The sequence below is a fragment of the Ahaetulla prasina genome, chromosome 7 (genome assembly GCF_028640845.1).
Source record: "Ahaetulla prasina isolate Xishuangbanna chromosome 7, ASM2864084v1, whole genome shotgun sequence".
NCBI lineage: Eukaryota > Metazoa > Chordata > Lepidosauria > Squamata > Colubridae > Ahaetulla > Ahaetulla prasina.
This window is the reverse complement of record NC_080545.1, coordinates 77,930,262-77,955,522: the sequence shown is the minus strand read 5'-3', so window position 1 is coordinate 77,955,522 and position 25,261 is coordinate 77,930,262. Positions and strand designations below refer to the sequence as shown.

Sequence of the window (25,261 nt, the reverse complement as noted above, 5' to 3'; positions counted from 1 at the left end):
GTAAGTTATGAATTACATGTAGACAAGTGTGAGATAGACAACATATCTCAGGGGAATTTATGTCTGGAACAAGTGTCGAAATTTCAATAGGACAGTATGGTTAGCTTTTCTTCTCCTTTTATCTTCTGAACATATCCTTTCCATTAGTTTGGCACTGTTCAAAGATAGAGTAGAAGTTGACATGGTTTCTCTAAATTTCAGTCTTCATAATTATGTAAATAAGTATACAGTACACAAAATCTAAGTCCTAACAGGCAATCTACTCCGATTCATAAATTTCTCTTGACTGTGTTAAAAGTTTGCCATGTTGCAATTGGGCCTTTAGAGATAACAATAAAACTTAAGTAAAGCATTAAAGATAAAAAATTTACAATTTATCCTTCGGTTAATGACTGAACCAAGGACTAGATCCAGAATATTAAGAAAAATCCAGGTGGATAGGGAAAGATCCTTTCTCAGATGTCAGAAGTCATCTTGCTTTTATATTACGCTCTGTATTTTATATCTTTTCTTCATATTTTCTTCTACACCAATTTGGCCATTTAGGTATTTTATTCATGCTATTTGTATGTTCATGTGCATATGTGTTATTATTGTATTATTTCCTATAGTGAATAGTTTAAAAATCGAGCAAAAGTGTTTGGCATTTTAAAAGTTGAGGAAACTAAAGGAAAATAACCTTTTGAACAGGGATAGAAGAATAAAAAGATTAATTCTACAGTTACATAGAATTATTTTCTTTCCTCACATTCTCAGCAATTTCCAGTTAACAGTAACTACACAATTTTTAATATAAACTGGCAAATGCCTGTTCACAACAAAGCTTTTTTTATTTATTTATTTATTTACATTTATATCCCGCCCTTCTCCGAAGACTCAGGGCGGCTTACAGTGTGTAAGGCAATAGTCTCATTCTATTTGTATATTTACAAAGTCAACTTATTGCCCCCCCCCAACAATCTGGGTCCTCATTTTACCTACCTTATAAAGGATGGAAGGCTGAGTCAACCTTGGACCTGGTGGGACTAGAACCTGCAGTAATTCCAGGCAGCTGTGTTTTAATAACAGGCTTCTTACAGCCTGAGCCACACCGAGGCCCTTTGCAAAGTTTTCAGATTATCATATCTTCTCCTGCATTTATTTTGTCTCATGATTTCAGTTAAAAACCCTGAATGTATGTAGGACTTGACATCTGAATACAAGTATGTTCCGTTTTCCTCAAGAATAAGACTCTTTGTTTAGTCTTTAATTCCATTCAGAATCACCCAGCTGTTGTTTTTTTCCTGATAAATAAAATAGCTTGAGAGCAAAAATATATAAATAGAAAGTGATAATAATGACAGTGGGTTTGTTTTGATTTATTTGCAAATTGATTGACAGGATGATGCTTTCTGGTTATTTTGTGTTCCAGCAAGAATTGCAGAAAAAAGTATTGTAAGGATTATTAATATATTTTAATGTTATAATAAAGAAGGAACGAAATGGACACGTCTCTTAAAAGGATGTTTGTATTAAATGTCAGTCATATTTGATGTGTACTACAGGAATATTTAAGAACTTTGGTAAATGTATATGTAATAGTAATGATACTGATTGGCAATAATTATGCTTTGGGATTTTTTGTAAACCATCTTTAGGAAGCATTCCAAGGAGCTCACAAAACTCTCCTGAGATCTGGCATATTCTCTGAGAGGTTTTTCAATATCTGTTATCCATGACAGAATGATTTTGATTCTTTATATTCAAAACCCGTAGATTCCTAAACATGCTTGATCTGTTTTAGCAGAATTCTTAAAGCTTGTAAACATTAAAATATATAAATTTAAAGAGAATACATTTTTTTAGAGTTTTGAAATATCTTGTATGATACTACACTGAAATGTAAAGCAGTGGTTTTCTTTAAAAAAAAACTTTGTAGGTTCCAGCACGATGTGGAGTAACAGTCCGGGAGAGTCTAAAGAAAGCTTTGATGATGCGAGGTCTTATCCCAGAGTGCTGTGCTGTTTACCGTATACAGGATGGGTACGGTTTGATTGCAATAGGGCTTTGTGGGCGGTGATCACTTGAGAGAACAATTGCTAAAGGGGTTGTTTCTAGGTGTCTGAGAATATTAGCTTTCAATATTTCAAAGCAGGTGCCTTCATAAATATGAGAACTTCCCAATAAAAGCTGTTGAGACTGTGGTAGGGCAGATAGTAGGAAGGGAAGAATTCATTTGCTGAATTCATTCGTCGATTTACTGGAGGTTGGTTCAATGTGATCTCTCCTTTACACTATAGTGTAGCAACTTCCAAATTGTTTCTGTCTCTGATTTTCTGGGGAGACTACTCTGGCACTAAACTACTAAATGTACTATGATACATTTTTAGTTCTGGAGGAAATTGTCATTTGATCAGAATGAGTATTCCTTTAAAAAAGTTATATTAAGTTTCTGTGAGGAAAGGACTGGGAAACAAACACTAAATATTTGGTATCACTATCCTCTGACAAGTATATCTTCATCATTAAGATCGGAGTTTAGAAATTGCGTTTAACCTCAAAGAACTTATTTACCCTGTAGGGAAAAGAAGCCCATTGGTTGGGACACAGACATTTCCTGGTTGACGGGAGAAGAACTACATGTGGAAGTCTTGGAGAATGTGCCTCTTACGACACATAATTTTGTAAGTCTTGCAACTTTTAAAAACCACACTGGTCTTGAACCTTCCAAGCAAAGTATTTATATTCTCTCTGATAACTTTTCCAAATTGCAGTCATAGCATACTTTTAATCAAAATTGTGTTGGTTTTTTTATGTCTCAGTATTTGTATGCTTTAGGAAAAAACACAGTCAGAAAGCTGACGGCAGAATTAATTGTGACAAATTATTGGATTATTTTTTCCAAATTTCTTTTAAAATTTGCAACCAGAAGGTCTTCTTAATTAGAGATTGACAGAGTTTGTGGAAATATGTACCAATTTGCTTGCAGTCTGGCTAACGTAATCTAGAGATATTATAATTTATAGTGTTTAAATTTAGCAGAATGTAATTCTGCCTCTGCATGATATTCATGGTCAATTCTTGATAATCTACAAAAATTTGACATCCCTAATCCTTACCCAGGTACCCTGGTAGGTTGCATTGAATTAAGAGATAATTGCAGTTCAAACAGATATATTTAGAATTGCATATGGAATCACTTTCATCTTGCTTTCATAAAAGTTTGGGTTGTGTAGGCTTTAATATGATTTAATATGTATAAATTAAAGTCCTACTAAGCATTTAGGACCCATATTTCTTAATAGTGATGTCCACCTCTGTACAGAGAAATAAAAGAAAATAGGGCTAGGCAAAGTGTTTAAATTAGAACAGAAAGGAGCAGCAAGAATACCTGTTTTTCCACCATTATATGAATTCTTCAGTCTCTGAATAAAACCTCAGCAGTTAAACTATTTTAGTTGAATTATTTTTTACGGGTGATTGTCTTGAAATCATGAACCCATTTTCTTTCATAAAATACCTTGTAATAAAATACAGTAAAAAGTCAGAACATGAATTTGCTAGTTTAGGCCTGAAGGCAAATAACCAACTAATGGTAAGAGAGAATACCGCATTATCTTGTATAAATGAAAATTGTATTTTGCTTTAATGCAAATAAACATATAATGATACAGCATTTCTTTAAGCAAATATATAGTCATATATTCTTTTGTTTCTAAAGCAGCTTTCCTAACCTGATGCCAATGGGTATCTGCTAGCAGGAAGGAAGAGAGAGCATGATGCAAATTCTTTCCTCTAAATGCTTCTGTGTAATGTTGCAATACAAGTACAAAAGAATGAACTTTGCACTGTACCATCATAATAGACTTTCCATAACTTTGGTGTCATAATACTTATAGACAGTGGTGGGTTGCCCCCGGTTTGCTCCGGTTCTGTAGAGCCGGTAGTAAAACTCTGCTGGCGTTCGGAGAACCGGTGGTAATGGCTGGCTGGCCACGCCCCTGAACTGGTTCTCCGATCATCAAAGGTTTTTTGTTTCTTTTTTTTACTTTTAAAAGCCTCTTTTCTTCAGCCAAAAAGGGGCTTTTAAAAGAAAAAAAACCCTTCTGATGATCGTGTGGCTGAGCAGGGATCCTCAGAGGAGCATTTTAAAAACTTTTTTTCTCTGGCCCACCCAATCCCTCCTCACTTACTTAATTAAACAAGCTCCTTTCGGGCTCGCTTTCCTTTGGTGTTTCCAATCAGTTACATTGTCTGGAAGGCAGAATCAGTTGCAGCTAAAGTAATTGATTGGAGTTCCCCAGGAACTCTGGGAGTTGAAGTCCATAAATCTGCCTGGAATCCATTGCTCAGTCAAATGTTTTGCTGGCTGAGGAACTCTGGGAGTTGAAGTCCACAAACTTTAAAGTTATAAGGTTGGAGACCCCGATCTAAAAAATTTAAATAAAATAACAAAATATTTGTGCAGCTTTCTGAGATTTGGTGTATTTCTGTAGTGTTTCACTCCAACTACACAAACACACAGAATCTCACAAAGTTGTATGTATTTGTGTGTGTGTGTGTGTGTGTGTGTGTGTGTGTGTGTGTAAAGTGTGAAACTTGGTTTTGAGCTTTTGTGGCTTTGTGAGGTTCCTGCTTGTTGCAGGGGCCCTTTTGGTGAAGTGCAGCTGCTTTTACATTGTGTGTGAGTCAGTTGTGTTGTGTTGTGTGTGTGTAAAGTGTGAAACTTGGTTTTGGTACCTCCTATTGTTTTGTATACTTTGTTTATTATTTTATTTTTATTCAAAAGTTTTACAAAAATTTGACATCCCTAATCCTTACCCATGTACCCTGGTAGGTTGCATTGAATTAAGAGATAATTGCAATTTTTCCAAACACATGAAGGGCATTTCTTAGCACATGATTTTTAAAGGCCTTATCCACTTTTTGTCATAAATTAAATATGCATGCCATCCATATAGCAAATCATAACCTTCTATATTCAAAATTCTGTCCTCTGTTAAATTAAACCAATCACTTATTGCAGAGAGAGCAGCTGCTTCATAATATAATTTAAAATTAGGCATTTTAAACCTCCCTTTCCGAGAATCTTGAATTATTTTCATTTTAACCCTAGCTTTTTACCTTCCCATATAAATTTGTTAATTCCTTCTGCCATTCCTCAAGATTCTTATCTTTCTTAATTATTGGTATCATCTGAAAGAGGAATAAAAATCTAGGTAAAACATTCATTTTAATAGTAGCAATTCTCCCAACAAAGATAATTGCAATTTTTCCAAATTTCTTTTAAAATTTGCAACCAGAAGGTCTTCTTAATTAGAGATTGACAGAGTTTGTGGAAATATGTACCAATTTGCTTGCAGTCTGGCTAACGTAATCTAGAGATATTATAATTTATAGTGTTTAAATTTAGCAGAATGTAATTCTGCCTCTGCATGATATTCATGGTCAATTCTTGATAATCTACAAAAATTTGACATCCCTAATCCTTACCCAGGTACCCTGGTAGGTTGCATTGAATTAAGAGATAATTGCAATTTTTCCAAACAATCAACTCCTTCTGAACTTTTGCCATAAAACCTCATAGTTATTCTTATACAATTTCACATTTGATGACGTAATATAAACCCCTAAGTACTTAACCTTCTTTACAATTTCAAATCCTGTTACTTCCTCTAGTTTTTCTTTCTGTTGTCTGGCCATATTTTTATTATCACTTTTGTCTTTTCTGATTTACCTTAAACCCTGAGACATTCCCATATTGATCAATTATTTCCAACAAAGATTTACTAGAATTTATAGGGTTTGTTAAAGTAATCACCAAATCATCTGCAAAAGCTCTTAACTTATATTCATACTGTCTAACTCTAATTCCTCTATCTCCTTTACTTCTCGTATTTTATCCAATAATGGTTCTAGAGTTAAAATAAACAATAATGGTGATAAAGGACATCCCTGTCTTGTTCCTTTCGCAATCTTAAAAGGTTCTGTTAAGCTACCATTGATTATAATCTGTGCTGTTTGCTCTCCATAAATTGCCTAATTATTCTTAAAAACCATCTCCAAATTGCATCTTTTCTATTAATTTAAATAAAAATCCCAATGCAATCGATCAAAAGCTTTCTCTGCATCGAGAAAAATAAATGCTGCTGGAATAAAATTTTCTTTTCTAAGTACTCCAGTAAATTAACAATCTGCCTAACATTATTCCTCATCTGTCTCCCTTTTATAAATCCAGATTGATCATTATGAATTCTTCGCTGCAAAATCAACATTAATCTATTAGCTATTATTTTAACAAAATCTTATAATCATTATTTAAAAGTGAGATTGGCCTATAATTCCCAGGTTTAGAACAATCCTGTTCCTCTTTTGGTATCAATGAAATAAAGAGGTTCTCCATGAGAAATTCCCCTCCTAGTTGTATCTGATTAAATAATTCCTTAAGTGGACCTAACATCTCATCCTGTAAATTCCTATAATAACTAACTGTGAGCCCATCCGTACCAGGAGTTTTCCCCATTTTTAATTGTTTAATTACCAAAATAATTTCTTCCGAAGTTATAGGCCGATTCAGTTCATCCGTTTGTTCTAAAGTTAAATTTTTAACCTTATATTCCTTCAAATAATTATCAATATCCCTATTCAATATATTATCTTTAAGATATAAATTTGTATAATATTCTAAAAAAGCTTTTTTAATTTTATCCTGTTGATATCTCTCTTTACCTTTATATTCTATTTTTTCTATAGTACGTTGTTTTTGTCTTTTCCTTAAAGTATATGCTAACCACCTACCAGGCCTATTTGCATTACAAAAAGTATTATGTTTGGCATATTGTATATTTGTTGCCACCTGATCAGCCATTATCATATTAAATTGATTCTGTAGTAACTTTATTGCATCTTTAAGTTTTTGATCATGTGGATTATGTATTAATAATTGTTGTTTCTTATAAATTTCCTCTTCTAAATACCTACGCTGTCTTTGTTGCTTATTTCTCTGTCTATTATTAAGATATATTAATACACCTCTCATAAAAGCTTTACTGGAGTCCCAAACCATTTCTATCGATGTTTCATTATTCAAATTATAATCAAAAAATTCTTTCATCTGCTTTTTACATTGATTTACATTATCCTGATATCTAAACAAATTTTCATTTAATCTCCAAGTTCTTCTACCCTCTTTTCCATATTGCAATTCCATCCAAACAGGACTATGATCAGACAAACATCTTGGAAATATCTTAGTTTTCTTCACCCTAAAAAGCAAATCATTAGAAATTAAAATAAAATCAATACGTGAGAAGGATTGATGCCTATCAGATAAAAAGTATAGTCTCTTTCCTCCAAATTCCGCAGTCTCCATACATCTCTTAACTCAAAATCTTCTATCATATCAAAAAAGGATTTAGGCAGCTTTGCATGTGCAGGTATCTTCTTGGAAGAAATTCTCTTGTCCTTTCGTGTATCTATTACTCCATTCCAATCTCCCAATATAATGCACGATTTATAATCCCATAGATTCAACTTATCATATAACATTCTATAAAATTTTTCTTGTTGCTGATTGGGTGCATATATACCAAGCAAGAGAGTCCTTTTTGTTTCTATTGTAAGTTCAATAGCAATATATCTTCCGTGAATATCTGCCTCTATTAACTTGGCTGGTATATCTTTTCTCAAATAAACCACTATGCCATGTTTTTTCTCCAAAGCTGAAGCAACAAAATGTTTACCTAACTTTGAGTTTATTAGGTACTTTTGATCTGATAATTTAATAGCGTTTCTTGTAAGCAAATAACATCATTTTAAATTGTTTCAAATAATGAAATATTTTCTTCTCTTCTGAGCTGAGTTCAAACCATTGACATTCCAAGTCAAGATTTTATTTGCCATTACTGGGCTGCTGAAGCCTTTGAGCAATCAACTGAAGATCGTCCTCCCGTATCTTCGGCCGTGCTCCTCCCACCGCTTCTGTAGCAGAATCCTGAACTTTACTTTGAGTTTGTTGCTCCTTTTCTTTACGCTTAAGGGCTCCCCTCGTCAGTCTTTGTTCTTGTGGTTGTTCCTCTGATGGTAACATCACTGGAATCACCTCAGCTTCCACACCCATTTGAGTCTCTTGAATTCTTTTTTCTATTATTTCTATTTCAAATTTCAGCACTGTAGAAAGAAAATCTTTGGCCTTAAGCACTGTGTCAATACGATATCTCCTTCCTTGATAATACACTGTCAAGCCAACTGGAACCTCCCATCTAAATTGAATCTGGTATTTCTTAAGTTCTTGTGTAAAAAATGTAAAGTCCTTTCTATCCCTTAACATCTTGGGAGGAATCTCTTTCAAAACCTTCAACTCCTGTTCCCCTATTTTCAAGTTTTTCTGAAAAGCAACTTGCAAAATTTGATTCCTCACTGTTCTTTTCAAAAAATAAACCACAATGTCTCTAGGAAGTTTCTTTTGCCTAGCAATCCAAGAATTAACTCTATAAATTTTGTCAATTTGATAAGCAACCTCTTGTGGATCAAGTTCAATAAATTCAGCCAGAGCTTCTGATAAAAAATTTTTTAAATCTTCCCCTTTCTCCTCATTCAAACCTCTAATTCTCAGAGCTCCTTCCATCATTCTATACTGCATCACCACCACTTGATCTTCATTTTATCCAATTTGATTTGCATTCCCCCATTCTATTTTCTATTTGTTGATTTGACTGAACAATTTCTTGCACCTCCTCCTCCACCACCTCCAGTCTTTTTGCCAAACCTTGAAAAGCCATCAAGATATCTTCTCTTATTTTTTTATTATTCTCTTTTATTTCTTCTCTTATTTTCTCATTATTATCCATAATCTCCTTAAACCTTTCTTCAGACACTTTCCTTGCTCTTTAATCAGATCTTCTAAAGCTGGTTCAGAACCCTTCTGCCCCCAGTCTTAGGTGGTTTAGTAGCCATTTCAGTTTTAAAATTCACAAAATATAAGTCTAGAAACTTCTCTTTTCCCTTTAAGTATAGCAGAGCTCAGTTCACTTCATTAAAATCCACACATAACATTTCTTATCTTCTTAGTTGCACAGACTGTTTGAAATTCCATTCGTCACTTTCACTCCCGTTCAGGCGCCATCTTTAAGAGTCAATTAAAACAAAGGAAAAAAATTTTTCTTGTTGCTGATTGGGTGCATATATACCAAGCAAGAGAGTCCTTTTGTTTCTATTGTAAGTTCAATAGCAATATATCTTCCGTGAATATCTGCCTCTATTAACTTGGCTGGTATATCTTTTCTCAAATAAACCACTATGCCATGTTTTTCTCCAAAGCTGAAGCAACAAAATGTTTACCTAACTTTGAGTTTATTAGGTACTTTTGATCTGATAATTTAATATCGTTTCTTGTAAGCAAATAACATCATTTTAAATTGTTTCAAATAATGAAATATTTTCTTCTCTTCTGAGCTGAGTTCAAACCATTGACATTCCAAGTCAAGATTTTATTTGCCATTACTGGGCTGCTGAAGCCTTTGAGCAATCAACTGAAGATCGTCCTCCCGTATCTTGACCGTGCTCCTCCACCGCTTCTGTAGCAGAATCCTGAACTTTACTTTGAGTTTGTTGCTCCTTTTCTTTACGCTTAAGGGCTCCCCTCGTCAGTCTTTGTTCTTGTGGTTGTTCCTCTGATGGTAACATCACTGGAATCACCTCAGCTTCCACACCCATATGAGTCTCTTGAATTCTTTTTTCTATTATTTCTATTTCAAATTTCCGCACTGTAGAAAGAAAATCTTTGGCCTTAAGCACTGTGTCAATACGATATCTCCTTCCTTGATAATACACTGTCAAGCCAACTGGAACCTCCCATCTAAATTGAATCTGGTATTTCTTAAGTTCTTGTGTAAAAAATGTAAAGTCCTTTCTATCCCTTAACATCTTGGGAGGAATCTCTTTCAAAACCTTCAACTCCTGTTCCCCTATTTTCAAGTTTTTCTGAAAAGCAACTTGCAAAATTTGATTCCTCACTGTTCTTTTCAAAAAATAAACCACAATGTCTCTAGGAAGTTTCTTTTGCCTAGCAATCCAAGAATTAACTCTATAAATTTTGTCAATTTGATAAGCAACCTCTTGTGGATCAAGTTCAATAAATTCAGCCAGAGCTTCTGATAAAATTTTTTTTAAATCTTCCCCTTTCTCCTCATTCAAACCTCTAATTCTCAGAGCTCCTTCCATCATTCTATACTGCATCACCACCACTTGATCTTCATTTTATCCAATTTGATTTGCATTCCCCATTCTATTTTCTATTTGTTGATTTGACTGAACAATTTCTTGCACCTCCTCCTCCACCACCTCCAGTCTTTTTGCCAAACCTTGAAAAGCCATCAAGATATCTTCTCTTATTTTTTTATTATTCTCTTTTATTTCTTCTCTTATTTTCTCATTATTATCCATAATCTCCTTAAACCTTTCTTCAGACACTTTCCCTTGCTCTTTAATCAGATCTTCTAAAGCTGGTTCAGAACCCCTTCTGCCCCCAGTCTTAGGTGGTTTAGTAGCCATTTCAGTTTTTAAAATTCACAAAATATAAGTCTAGAAACTTCTCTTTTCCCCTTTAAGTATAGGAGAGCTCAGTTCACTTCATTAAAATCCACACATAACATTTCTTATCTTCTTAGTTGCACAGACTGTTTGAAATTCCATTCGTCACTTTCACTCCCGTTCAGGCGCCATCTTTAAGAGTCAATTAAAACAAAGGGAAAAAAAAATTCTCTTTTTTAGAAGGTAGAAGTCAGGAAATCAAAAATACTTGCAATCCAATAATTGTCCGCTGGCACTCATTCCGTCTGCTTAAAGAGATCCATAAAGATAAGACAATTAGCAGAGATGGACACTTTCTTCTTTTCCTGCTTTTGCAGGAGCGCACTGAAGTCGGAGCTTATGGCAGGAATATTTATGGGACCCGTCGACCCTTCGAAGCTCTGCTTAATTAAAACAAAGCCTCTGGGGAGGTCTACCAACATTTCCTGCTGCTCTTATCTTCCCCTTTCATCCAGGGAAAAAGATTAAAGCCGGCTTTTCCTGGCTTTACGATGTTCAGTGCGGAGCCCCTTTAATTAGGGCTCAGCGAAGAGGTGGAGCCACCCGGAAGTCCAACCCATTTTCTTTCATAAAATACCTTGTAATAAAATACAGTAAAAAGTCAGAACATGAACTTGCTAGTTTAGGCCTGAAGGCAAATAACCAACTAATGGTAAGAGAGAATACCGCATTATCTTGTATAAATGAAAATTGTATTTTGCTTTAATGCAAATAAACATATAATGATACAGCATTTCTTTAAGCAAATATATAGTCATATATTCTTTTGTTTCTAAAGCAGCTTTTCTAACCTGATGCCAATGGGTATCTGCTAGCAGGAAGGAAGAGAGAGCATGATGCAAATTCTTTCCTCTAAATGCTTCTGTGTAATGTTGCAATACAAGTACAAAAGAATGAACTTTGCACTGTACCATCATAATAGACTTTCCATAACTTTGGTGTCATAATACTTATAGACAGTGGTGGGTTGCCCCCGGTTTGCTCCGGTTCTGTAGAGCCGGTAGTAAAACTCTGCTGGCGTTCGGAGAACCGGTGGTAATGGCTGGCTGGCCACGCCCCTGAACTGGTTCTCCGATCATCAAAGGTTTTTTGTTTCTTTTTTTTACTTTTAAAAGCCTCTTTTCCTCAGCCAAAAAGGGGCTTTTAAAAGAAAAAAAAACCCCTTCTGATTATCGTGTGGCTGAGCAGGGATCCTCAGAGGAGCATTTTAAAAACCTTTTTTCTCTGGCCCACTCAATCCCCCCTCCTCACTTAGTTAATTAAGCAAGCTCCTTTCGGGCTCGCTTTCTTTCGGTGTTTCCAATCAGTTACATTGTCTGGAAGGCAGAATCAGTTGCAGCTAATGTAATTGATTGGAGTTCCCCAGGAACTCTGGGAGTTGAAGTCCATAAATCTGCCTGGAATCCATTGCTCAGCCAAATACTTTGCTGGCTGAGGAACTCTGGGAGTTGAAGTCCACAAACTTTAAAGTTATAAGGTTGGAGACCTCAATCTAAAAAATTTAAATAAAATAACAAAATATTTGTGCAGCTTTCTGAGATTTGGTGTGTTTCTGCAGTGTTTCACTCTAACTACACAAACACACAAAATCTCACAAAGCTGTATGTGGAATTTTGTGTGTGTGATTCTGTTGTGTTGTGTGTGTGTGTAAAGTGTGAAACTTGGTTTTTGAGCTTTTTGTGGCTTTGTGAGGTTCCTGCTTGTTGCAGGGGCCCTTTTGGGTGAAGTGCAGCTGCTTTTACATTGTGTGTGAGTCAGTTGTGTTGTGTTGTGTTGTGTGTGTGTAAAGTGTGAAACTTGGTTTTTGGTACCTCCTATTGTTTTGTATACTTTGTTTATTATTTTATTTATTGTTATTGGCCACGCCCAGCCAGTCACATGATGGCCAAGCTACTCTCACCCAGTCACATGATCACCAAACCATGCCCAGTGTCACATGACCGCCAAGCCACGCCCACAAAATAAGCCACGCCCACAGAACCGGTAGTAAAAAAAATTAGAACCCACCCCTGCTTATAGATAGATGCTTATATCCTCTAAAAGGGTTAAATTATAGTTGTTAAAATCCCCTAGACACCATCTTGAAAGACCATGGATTTTTGGAGTTGTAGACTAATACACCTGATATATTCTAATCTAGATTCTGAGTTGTTGCTTTCAGTGTTTCAGCAACTAACTATGATCTTCACAAGTGTACTACTAATAGAGTAATACTGAAACGAACCATAATCAAAATAAAATGTAAATAGTATTTCTTTGGTAAGATCATATTGAACAAAATAGGACTTTATCTCTTCTTATTTTCTTGATGGCATAGGTACGGAAGACATTCTTCACTTTAGCATTTTGCGACTTCTGTAGAAAGTTGCTTTTCCAAGGATTCCGTTGCCAGACTTGTGGTTACAAATTTCATCAGCGTTGCAGTACTGAAGTGCCACTAATGTGTGTGAATTATGATCAGCTTGAGTAAGTAACTGGAACCCCTTTGCATTTAAATGTTCTGGCTCTAAATAGATGTTTGCAGTTCAGAACACTAGAAAAAATTAATGAGATATAGTGGCATACAAAAGGAAACGTATGTCTTGCGATGATGTCTTTTCAATAAGGAGTAGTGCTTGCAATGTAACTGAGAGCCAGTTTGGTTTAGTGTTAAGGCATCAGACTAGAAACCAAGAACCGCAAATTCTAGCCCTACCAAAAAAAGAACAAAACCCAAGAAAGTCCAGTTGCCTCCTGAAAACCTGTCCCACCTTTGGAACAACCATGACCTGAGAGTCTCCATAGACTTTTAGCTATGCGCTTTGGGATGAACACCCTTTAAATGGTGTGGGAATATGAACGGATTTTCCAGAAAAATTGCAGACTACAGGAACCATTTACACTTCAGTTTGAGATGCAGACAACACAGACTCATCCCCAACTGCCTACACCTGTCTTCAACAGGGATGGGACACGGCAGAAAACATCCTGCAGCCAAGAAGGCTCCACACACATTTGCACTACTCAGGTGTCCCGAAGGACACAGATAAATCTCCAAGTGGCCTCAATGACTCTCTAAAGAGAATGCAAATGACCAGCTGTCTGCAAGGAATATAAATCCTTCCATTCCCCACCATCCAGTCAGAGCTGAAGAAACTTCTTGGATGAGGCGAGAAATGTCTTCAAAGAAGAAACAAGGAAGTCCAGTTGCCTCCTGGAAAAAGCAAGGTCCTATCAATCACTCTTTCAGCCCAACTCATTTAATAGGGTTGTTGTTGTAGAGAAAATAGGAGGAAGAAGGAATATTAAATCAATTTGCTGCCTTGAAGTGTTTGTAAAAACAATAAAGATGGGATATAAATACAATAACACAAAACATTTGGCTGACTACGATGAATCATAACAATAACAAGGGTGCAGAGTAGTACAAATCCTAATTTAAAAGTAGGTGATCAAGTGCATACATGTTTTTGTATCATAAAAAGATTTATATTGGACCCATTCTGCTCCAGTTATATTTCATATGCAGTGCTCCCAAAATCCAAGGCAGATTTACAAGCCCATAAAATTTCAATAATTCAATAATGCATGACTTGCTAGACCAATAGAATTGTCATTTGGAACACTTTTGTATAAAATAGGATTTCATTGACAAAATTTATTGATGTAATTATTTATTTATAAAATTCCTATCCTGCCTTTTATTCATCACATAAAATAAAGGGATTTAAACTGTTGTGGCAGAAAATGCTGAGTCTTAATACAGGTCTTAATATAAATACTGGGAAAAACTTAACTTTCATTCTTAAAGCACAAAGATTTCGTTAATGAAAAGAATAATGTCTTTTGTTCAGATTAATCTGAGGAATAGACTTTAAAAATCAGAAGCAGTGCTTAAAAAATAAAATGTTTATTGATGGTATTTCTATGATTTAATAAACACAGGTATATAATAAAAAGATACTGCAATGAACTTTTATATCCATTCAGCTGCAGGCTTATTCTTGGGCAGAGGGGATTCCTTTACCTTAAACATCTTGTTCTCCATCAAGTGAGACCAATAAAATTATTCTAAAGACTTGCTCATGTGGCAAAAGAAAGTTTTAAAATATGCATGGGGTAATTTATCTGCATTACAGATGTAACATTTTAGCCTTACTTCTATCACACAGAAAAGCAAAAAGTTCCTTAGATCAAGCAAAAACCAGATCTCTACTATTCTACCTAGTAAAAGGAATTTATTTGAATGAGAATTCCAAGCTATTTAAATTTAAGGTTTCTAATTGGGTATAATTTTCTATTGCTTTCTTTGGGGGATTTGATAATGAATTTATAATATTTTCTTTCTCTTACATTATTTTTCTTGTTCTTGCTCCACAGTTTACTTTTTGTCTCCAAATTCTTTGAACATCATCCAATACCACAAGAAGAGACCTCTGTCGGGGAGACCACACCAGCATCTGGATCATACCCTTCAGTAGCCCTTTCAGATTCTTCCGGGTACATTCTTGGCTATCCTAATAATACTAAGATTTTATTTATAAGTTGCCTGATTCAAAATCCTGTTTTGCATCTTGACTTGGTAGATTGTAGTTTGCTACCTTTGTACTTAAAAGTTGAGCATCTGATGCAGAATTGGATTAAAATTGGGGATTTAACAGAATATTGTTGTTTTTGAAAATAAATCCTCAGATTGCAGTAGAAAATGGGTTAATACCTCACCCTGAACATCTAGATGATCTCTCCCAGGGTTTCATGCAGATGTTGAGTAGAATAGGCAAAAAGACTGAACTTTTAGGCACTCTATACCTGAGAGTCTGACCTCTTCCTATCCCAGCCCACCCCAATTATCAAGTGGATTTGTAAAAGCAGAACTACTATCTCCCAACTCCTAACTCTTGTAGGTTGTCCAGAAGAATAGTGTAATCAACTATATCAAAGGCTGCTGAGAGTTCTAGGAGAACAAGGGTGGTCACTGTATCTCCAACTAAGCTCTCTGAAACTGTGGCTCCACTCCTTTCTCAATAACTTAGCTCTCCCTATGAGATAGGACAGTAGTTTTCCAGTTTTGTTGCATTCAGACATGACCTCCACCACTTCTCTTTCTCTCAAAGAGTTGTGGACCTTGGACCCTGGATCCAGTTTCTACACTCTTTCCCTGCTGCTTTTAAGCAACCAGATGGGGCAGGGTTCAAATTCCCTTGGCATCCTTAGTCTCAAAAGTGTGAGTGTTTTAATCCACCAAATGTTCAGCCAGGCAATCACTACTTGGATTGATTGGATTTTATGTCCCATCCTTCCCAATGCATCACGTGATGCCCCTGTGATGATGTGAGTTTGACACCCCTGCTGTGGTCAGACAATTGAGCAGGTGAAGGAGTAAGTTTAACTTGCATTGGAGTGTTCACCAACTGTCTCACAATGTACAATAGTACACCGGTCATAGTCCTATGTCTGAAGCCTGTAAAATGCATGGAAGGTTTTTACAGTTGCTATGGGAATTGTTTTTGTCACATCTGTGAAATGAAGCCCTGCAGATCTTATGTATTTTTTTTTTTATGTCTTAACTTTCTCAGCCCACCAGTTCTCCCCAGTCCATCTCCTTCAAAATCCATTCCAATACCTCAGCCATTCCGACCTGCTGATGAAGACCATCGAAATCAGTTTGGTCAACGTGATCGCTCATCATCTGCCCCCAACGTGCACATCAATACAATAGAGCCAGTCAATATTGATGTAAGTTCCAAACTAACTGTTTTCTTTACAATTAGTGTATTTATATCTTTATCCTGAACATTTGGAGGCAGGTGTAGCAAGAAAAATTCTTCGGACAACTGAGTACTTTCTTCCAATTTACAAATAAAATCTACGTGCTGTTTTCCATGGTGGCTGTGAAAAATGGAAACAAGCTTTACTAGTCTAGGAAATGGTCTCAAAGGCACAGACTCTCACCCAGCCTCTGAGCCTGAGAAAATTTAGCCACATACATTGCTAGAATTTAAGACTACTTTCTTAGTTAAATTCTTAGTTTCTTACATATATTAAACTGTTAAACAAATACTATGTTGGGACCATGCGTTGCCTATACTGTATTGATACTAATAGATGATGCTGTTTTGAACTTCCGGAATTTAAAATCAGATATTGATTCTAAGGGTAAGCTCACATGACTTGTTTTTAAATTACAGCTAGTTCTTTGTTAAATTGTGACGGATGATATAAATAAGCAAATGGGTCAAATTTGTTTGCATGTAAACTATCAAGAGTCTTTAAAACACAAAGAGAAAAAATTATGGAAAGAACATTTCCCTCCCAAAGCTGAATAAATATAAATAGTATGGATATAGTTCTTTACAAAGACTGCAAGTATCTTGACACGGGTGAATGTCTTTTGATACATCACGTACTATAAGAATCATAATGATTTTTGATTTAAATAACTTCAACCAATTATTGTAGTTTGTCTAATGCAACATAGCTAGTGAGAGCTTATCTTTGATTGCCGTTATTAAATGCTACATCTATCTCTTCCCAAGAACTGTTGATTTTATTTTGCCTGATAGTTCAGTATTTTATTAAAAAGCTTGCTACTTTTTCATTAATGGAAGTTGGTCCATATGCTAACACCTTGGCTATTTAACACTGCTAATTGATTATCACTGTTTCCCTGTATCTCCAATCAGTAGGCTTCATTTTCCTCCTTCCCTCTCTAAAACAGTGTTTAAAGTATCTATTAGACCCGATCATCCTCCCAATTGCTGCTTGATAGTTCACTTCCAGACCCAAAAGAGTTCAAGCAGTCTTTATTGGAAATCTCAGCTATTGGCCAATCAGGAAGTGTTTTATAGGTTGATAGTAAAGTATGCTGTATCATTGCAGCTGCTTTCAGTATGCTTTTCTTAGTTAAATGGGGGGGAAATGTGCTATATCACCAGCCCTACTAATGACAAACAATATATAACGCATGAATAAGGTGCATATAGTTTTTGTTTTTGGTTTGTAGGACTTGATTAGAGATCAAGGGTTGCGAGGAGAGGGAGGTAAGTTACTTTATTCTCTTGCATACCCAATGCATTGCTTTGCCTCCTCCCCTTTATACAACCTCCTTTTTGCAAAATACAGACACAGGAGAGAAATATAAGTAGTGCAATGAAATTCAGCTGTACTTGCTTGTCCATTGTCTTATAAAAATTCACCAATTTGCTTTTCAATGTGGATGAAGGGAAGATGAGAACAATATGCAAAGTGGTAGCCAGTATTTTTTTAAAAACAACAACAAAAATAGATAATCAGAAATAACAGAAGGCAACAGGCCTTCCGCTGATCCTCTTCCTCCTTGTGCCATAAAAAGCTTAAACCTGCCATCTTGCTATATTAAAAATGATTAAATCGACAACTTAAGAATATACAATAAGAACATTTTGAGAAATACCTATATTTCTCAAAAACATAACATCTGGAGATATTATGTACATTCTTGCTGAAAAAGAATTGGGTATTGTCAGGCTACTAGAATATGTGTTAGCAAATATACACAAATGTATGCTGCATTTTTTTAGATAAATTCCATTACTTAAACTGGCCAATTAATCAGTGAAAAACAACTCTGAACAACTCTTCAAAGAGACTTCCTAGCAAACATTTATCAGTTGCAGGCCCTTAGCAAATAATAAGCATGCAGGATAAAGAAAGATATGCTTATATTTTCTGTGCTTTTAATCTGTAGAATGAATGATATGAATGATATTACGAATTCATTCATCTGTAGAATGAATGATGAATGTTAATTAATGCAGACATCCTCAATCTAGCATTAGATTTGCTGGCCCCTCTTACTTTTGTTATGTTTAAAAAATGTGGACATGTATGATGCTCCCATGCTGTAAAAATATACAACAGTCTTCTCAAACTTGGCATCTCCAGATTGTAATGCCAGGATCCATGGTCAGGCAGTGCTGGAACTTTGGCAATTTGGAAAAAGTCGCTTCAAGTTTTATCAGCAGGTTTAACAAAGAGAAATGTCACCGGCAAAAGTCATAACTGCAGAAATGTGTATTTTCCCCACCATGTTACATGCACACTTTTGGTGGGTGTTGCTACAATAGCTACAGATCCTGTTCAGGATAAGCTTCGTTTAATGCTTTGACTTGGCTATTATCATTTGACTATATGGTGCAGGCTGTACCATGCAGTACAGGAAAGCATGTATCCTTAATCAGCTGGCCCTTTTGCTTTCCATGACGTTTGTTTGTTTTCTTTCTTTTTAATACATTTGCAACCTATCCCTTCACTATAACATTTAGTAGAGACTCAGTTTTTAGTTGGGATTTTGTTTCTTCTCCCTCCCCCTTTCCCAGTTACATCTAACAAACTGGCTACTACTTTGCAAATCTGAGACTGCAGGTATGACTTCAAGCCATGAATGCTGCCTATTACATTGCCCATTTGACAATTGCGTATGTCTAGGGAGCTGTGGCTTTTGGAACCGTTTTGCCCATTCTGTCCAACATTTAAGTGTTGTGTACTAGTATGTCATTTTAAATTCTGGTCAGTAGGCTCTCTTTGGGGCTTACAAATTCCCAGCCTTTTGAATAATATGCTGTATTTTGTTTTTGAAATGGAATCACAAGTTTCTGCCCTGCAAAATCATAAGCAGTCTGTGCATAGGAGTCTTAAGCACCTCAGTTATGTCCCATGACTTTCATTTCTTCTGTGTGTCTGTCTTCCTGTCTCTGCCTGCCCGTCTCTTTCTCTCTAACAGCCCCTATGAACCAGCTGATGCGCTGCCTTCGGAAATACCAATCCCGGACTCCCAGTCCCCTCCTCCATTCTGTCCCCAGTGAGATAGTGTTTGATTTTGAGCCTGGCCCAGTGTTCAGAGGTAGTTGGGCTCTTCTTTCTCATTTTCACCCAAATCAAACTAAATAAAACCACAGATGCTGTTTGTGCCTCACCCTCACAGCGTGTGTATGTAAGTGTGTGAGTTTATCAAAACATTATCATTTTTTTTTATTTATTTATTTATTTGGCTTAGCTTGGCTGGAATGCTTTGAATGTGCTTTTTTCACTTAATAGTCACTCACTCTTATTAAACTCACAAATTATTCTGTGTTGAACATCTGTCATAAAGCTGCTGGAGCATTACGTTATAGAGATAAGGTTTTTTGGACTATCTTCTTTCGAAGTATTGCTTGTTTTACAAAGTCTCGAGTTACAGTATGAAAATGAGGACAGGACAAGTCCTGCAGATAATTAACATCTGTGCAAAACTTTATTCAGATTTTTCTGAAGTAGGGTTGCCAACTAACACAAAAAGGGGAGGGGGGGAAATCAAATTGGCCAGGTTTCTTTTTTTTAAAGCAGATATTCTGTAAGATAAAACTTATGCCATTTTGCTGGCCCTCCAGCCAGTTAATTCATAGATGCTGAAGTGAACTTCAGTACAGAAGTTGACAACTCTGCCTGGATTCCAGCAGGACCATACTGTTGTGCATGATCTTGAGGCTTTCCAGGATTTTGGAGTAGATTGACATTCCTGATTTTCTTGTCTGTCAGTTTTAACTTAATGCTTGAGCAAAATCCTATTTAACACTGTCTTTCAGAAATCTGTTGCAGAGCTAACGATTCTGCTAGCAATTTTGTTAATTATCTGGAATATGATTTACCTCAATTATATCTTACTGCTGTAACTAATCTGTAAATTAAAAAGATATATTGTGCAGGATGGTTCAGCTAAACTAAAGATCAGTTTTGAGAACAAAGTATAAGTAATATTTTACTTTACTTGAGATTATTGATAAAAAAAAATATCTTCTGGGCAAAACACCAGAACCACAATCCAGGATTGGAATTAGACACAGAAACTGTTTTTCTCCCTTTGATTGAATTGTAGTCCAGAAATTATAAACTGAAGCATAAAATATTGATATAATGATGTACTACAATACATCACTGCAATACAATTTGTATAAAGAAAGACTTTTAAATGTAGTTCTTCAATTTATACAATTTATTTCCTAGAAAAGTCTATTCACCTTATTAGTTATATAATTAAAAATAAATACCTTTTAGAACAAATCAACTTAAACAATTAAACCAAGAACAGGCATTATTTAAGCAAACTTTCTTATTTTGTCATAGATCAAAATGTTTCTGGTTTATATTGTTGGAAAAGATACGGCTTTGTTTAATAAATTAATTTAAACAGATTTCAGCTACTGGAGTCTTTATTTACTGGTATAGTTTTAGCATTTGAATATCACTTCATTAACACAGAATCTTTCAGATATCTTGGGGCTTTATCCAAAAATTTCCAAAAAGTGTGGTCCAAGACTGCTGTCCAGAAATTTTGATAGTTATGCTCTCTGCACATCTGGAAGATGCTCTTGTGAGGAAAACTGGCATAAATAAACCTGTACTGTATCTTATTCCAACATTTATATCCTTTTCTCCATGAAATATCTGTATGGCTGCTTAGGGGACTAAGCTTGTCTTCTACTGCCAGCTTAAATGATTTGGAAAGGAGAAAGAAAAATATTCTTCCCTACCATGCCTTTAAAGTTTTAAATTCCACTAAACCTTGTTTTACAATTATAAAAAGCACACACACACACACACACACACACACACACAATTTAATGTCTGTACAGCATTGCAGAATATATTTTTGAAATATGAAAATAACTGGAGAGAAAGAAATCTCCCTTTTTGCTACATGGACATTGGGAAAATAAGCTAAAAGATGCCCCACCCACCACCCAAAAAGGAAACCAGTGAAAAAATAGCTTTCCAAATATTCAGTCAAAAGCAAAAGAGAGGTTTTGATATTTTTTTTAAAAAAATCTGCTTAACTCCTTCAGTATGGGCCACCAAAAATATCTCTTCACTATTGTCTTAAAATTTACATTATTTTCTTTTAATACACCTAGCTTCTTATATATTCCTCTTTGGAATAAATACTTTAAACAAGGAAATAAATAAAAACAAGGCTCAGGAAAAAGCAAAGTAATATAAGAAGTAAGAACCCTTTAAAAACAGTGTAAAGAACTATACAGTTTTAGAAAGTGGCTGAAGTATAAAAAGATATTGAACCCAGTATCTCTTTATAATTTAGCAACTTCTGAAAACTTTATAGGGTGCAAATTTGTCCTTTCCTTTTTTGTGAATTAGAGTCACATTCTAACTCCATCTGTTGGTAAAAGTTTTATAATTAAATTGAGCTAGAATTGCACCCTGTAATTGTTAAATGCACCTGGTTTGCAAATCTTAATCCTTACACTTAATTGTCTGTTGTGTTTAGAAATGCTGCATCTTATACACAACCTTTGCAATTACTGTTTGCTAATAAAGTCAATGTATCTTAGTCCTTAAAAACCTGGAGCTGTTTTTGACCTTTAATTACAAATGTAGGCTCAACCACAGGATTGTCTGCCACACCACCTGCGTCTTTACCTGGATCTCTCACTAATGTGAAAGCATTACAGAAATCCCCAGGGCCTCAGAGAGAGAGGAAGTCCTCGTCATCTTCTGAAGACCGATCTAGAATGGTAAGGACAAAATTAGCTTATTGAACTAGCATCCATTTGAGATTCACCATGTAAGCCAAGTTTCTTGATCTCTTTAAGTATGGATAGGAGATCAAAGGGGATCCACAGCCTTTCCTTCTTTATATATGCAGATTCATCTGAAATGTTCAAGGCTTGGTTTCGTATAACATGGTGTGCTATGCTTATAAAATGGGCTTGGGCTAATTGGGGCTTTTAAAAAATGTAAATGTAAGGAATTTCACATTCACCATGCATACAATTTTTACTAAAAAGATTTACGGAACTATAAATGTGCTTTTCTTGCAGAAAACCCTAGGTCGAAGAGATTCAAGTGATGACTGGGAGATACCAGATGGCCAAATCACAGTTGGACAAAGAATAGGCTCTGGTTCATTTGGGACAGTCTATAAAGGGAAATGGCATGGTACGTAACTACTGCAGCAACTATTTGTCACCCAAAGTATTTAAAACACTTATTGAAATCCCAGCAGATTTCTTTGTGATAGGGATTTGAGAACCTATAATTCTGAAAGTTACCCAAAATATTTTCATCAGATAAAAACTAACTTGTTGATTAACGTGCATTTGTTAGGATCCAGATATTTTTATTTTTATTTTGTTTGATTTTTATTCCACTTTTATTATTGTTTACAATAACTCAACACAACGAACATACCTAATACTTCCTCCCTTTGTTTTCACCACAACAACAACCCTGTTAGGTTGTTCAACTGCAAATGACTGGCCCAGAGTCACTTAGCCAGTTTTTCATGCCTAAGGCGGAACTAAAACTCATGGTCTTCTGGTTTCTAGGCCAGCATCTTAATTGCTAAACCAAACTGGCTCTCAATGATACTTTAGTTCAGTGCCCAGGGTAGTACCTATTAATTATATGATCCAGTTTACAAAGTTACTTCCTCAATCTGAATGTATCACTTCTGAAACTCCCCATTTCAGTAATAGTTAATGACCACTACACTGACTTCTGCTTTTATGGTTAAAGAAAAAGTTGCAACAAATATTCTCATGGTGCTTTAAGCTTGTTTCTTGAGCAGCTTTTTTTGTGCTGTGCAGTAAAATCACATCAAAAATAGAAAAGGACTTTATAAAAGGTTTATAGTGCAAGAAGAGAATGCCAGTCAGAAATCTTAAGTGAGCCTTCAGTAACTTGTTTTTTTCATTAGCATGCATGTGTAATAAGACTTCATGGTATAGTCAGTATTGTCCTGTTATTTACTAAACACTTAGTCATTTTATGGATGGCATGTTTTAATTTTTGAACAAAATATCCATATTTCACTTTTTGAAATTCTTTTTTAAGGTGATGTTGCAGTGAAAATGTTGAATGTTACAGCTCCCACCCCTCAGCAGCTACAGGCTTTTAAAAATGAAGTAGGAGTTCTCAGGTAAGATTATATGAATTAAATACAGGTGACACAACCAGAAAAACCACTAACTTTTAAGAATTCATTTAGATAATAGAAGTAGCACTTAGACTTATATACCGCTTCATAGCGCTTTACAGCACTAAATGATTTACAGAGTCAGCATATTGCCCCCAACAATCTGGCTCCTCTTTTACCACCACGACTCTTAATAAGAAATGACCTCTGCCTTTCCTGCTCAGTTGCTCACATGTACTCACTAATAATGGATCTTGTTCTTCTGATCCATCACTTTTTTAAAATAGTAAATTCAGGGGATGATTGCTCAGGTATTTTATAAAAATAGGGCTACTTAGAACAAGAGCAAATTTTTTATCTCTGGATGGCTGACCTTTTAAAAACAAGGAACAATGAAAAACAGATCGAGTATGTCCATAAATGAAAATCATGCAAAACAATAGTGCTAGAATTCTATAACCACCGGTAGAAGAATTTTATTCTTCCATACTTTGTTTGCTGGCATTCTAGTGGCATCAATTCAGTCTAAGGAAGAACAAAATATAAGACTGTATATGATTTGATATTTAAGTGAGCGCTGATTTAAAGCTTTAATCTCTAGAATAGCATGTTATTGCTGGATTTTTTTTTCGACAAGTAATTTTAAGTTTTTTCTTTTTTCCAACACCATAGGAAAACACGACATGTGAATATATTACTTTTCATGGGTTATTCAACAAAGCCACAGCTGGCTATAGTTACACAGTGGTGTGAGGGGTCCAGTCTTTATCACCATCTACACATTATTGAGACTAAATTTGAAATGATCAAGCTGATTGATATTGCACGCCAGACAGCACAAGGAATGGAGTAAGTTGGATATCATTTGCTGAGCAATATAGAGCAGGAAATCTGAATTAGTTCTCTGTGCTGAAATAATTCATAGGAAGTTTCAACTAGTGGAGATTATGTTTATTCAAGATGATATTTTAAAAAAATCAAATATGTTGATTTTTCAAATTATTGCTGAGTTTAAGGAAACTGATCTATAAATATAGAACACAAACACAAGTGCTTGGAAATTTTAATCTGTGCAATATGTTGATTGATTGCTAGATGGTCAAAAACCAAAAAGATAAATAAAAATTCATCCAACATAACAGACATATAGAAATAACTAAAACTATAAATTTTATCTTTTAGCAAGAATTGCTGTGACAAGTCAAATATGGGAATTAATGAATTTTTAAAGTAGGCAACATTGGTTAGGTTTCATAAAAAGCAAGTATAGATCAGAGTCTAAATTTCATTTATTGTTAAACATACCAAAGGGTTTCTAATGGCAATAGGAGTTTAAATCCTAATTTTACAAGATAAAAGCAGTATTGTATTACTGTGTTTCCCCAAAAATAAGACAGGGAAATAAGGGCTTGGCCTTATTATTAGGGGTCTTATTATTTTGGGGGTGCAGGAGGCCCCAGGCGGCCTGCGCACTTGCAGCTGGGAGTCCGGCAGAGAGAGGCTCCCTTCGCGCACCAACATCAAGCCCCTCCTCTCCCGCAGGGTGTGTGTGTATTCTACGAAAAGGCACCAAGCCACACGAGTGCCTGTCCCCACCCCCGCTCACGTACCTCCCAGGCCTCACCACGTTGATGTGAGCAAAGCCAGTGAGCACCAGGTCCTTGAGGAGCTCATAGCCAATGCCGCCAGTGTCCACTACCAGCACCCACACGAAAGCCATGGCCTGGGCCAGCTCTCCTTGCAGGGTCCAGCCTCAGCTCCAGC

The 25,261-nt window shown here is 35.6% G+C and overlaps 1 protein-coding gene across 1 annotated transcript in view; it reads left to right on the top strand.

The window, feature by feature from the left end:
• Nucleotides 1-25,261, top strand: part of BRAF (B-Raf proto-oncogene, serine/threonine kinase) — a 75,557-nt gene that overhangs the window by 28,128 nt on the left and 22,168 nt on the right. Inside the window, exons 3-12 of the mRNA XM_058191682.1 lie at nucleotides 1,919-2,022; nucleotides 2,561-2,663; nucleotides 12,887-13,035; nucleotides 14,929-15,048; nucleotides 16,125-16,284; nucleotides 17,552-17,588; nucleotides 21,958-22,094; nucleotides 22,401-22,518; nucleotides 23,416-23,500; nucleotides 24,170-24,346. Of these exons, the coding sequence (XP_058047665.1) occupies nucleotides 1,919-2,022; nucleotides 2,561-2,663; nucleotides 12,887-13,035; nucleotides 14,929-15,048; nucleotides 16,125-16,284; nucleotides 17,552-17,588; nucleotides 21,958-22,094; nucleotides 22,401-22,518; nucleotides 23,416-23,500; nucleotides 24,170-24,346 (1,190 nt within the window). The remainder of the gene's footprint in view (nucleotides 1-1,918; nucleotides 2,023-2,560; nucleotides 2,664-12,886; nucleotides 13,036-14,928; nucleotides 15,049-16,124; nucleotides 16,285-17,551; nucleotides 17,589-21,957; nucleotides 22,095-22,400; nucleotides 22,519-23,415; nucleotides 23,501-24,169; nucleotides 24,347-25,261) is intronic.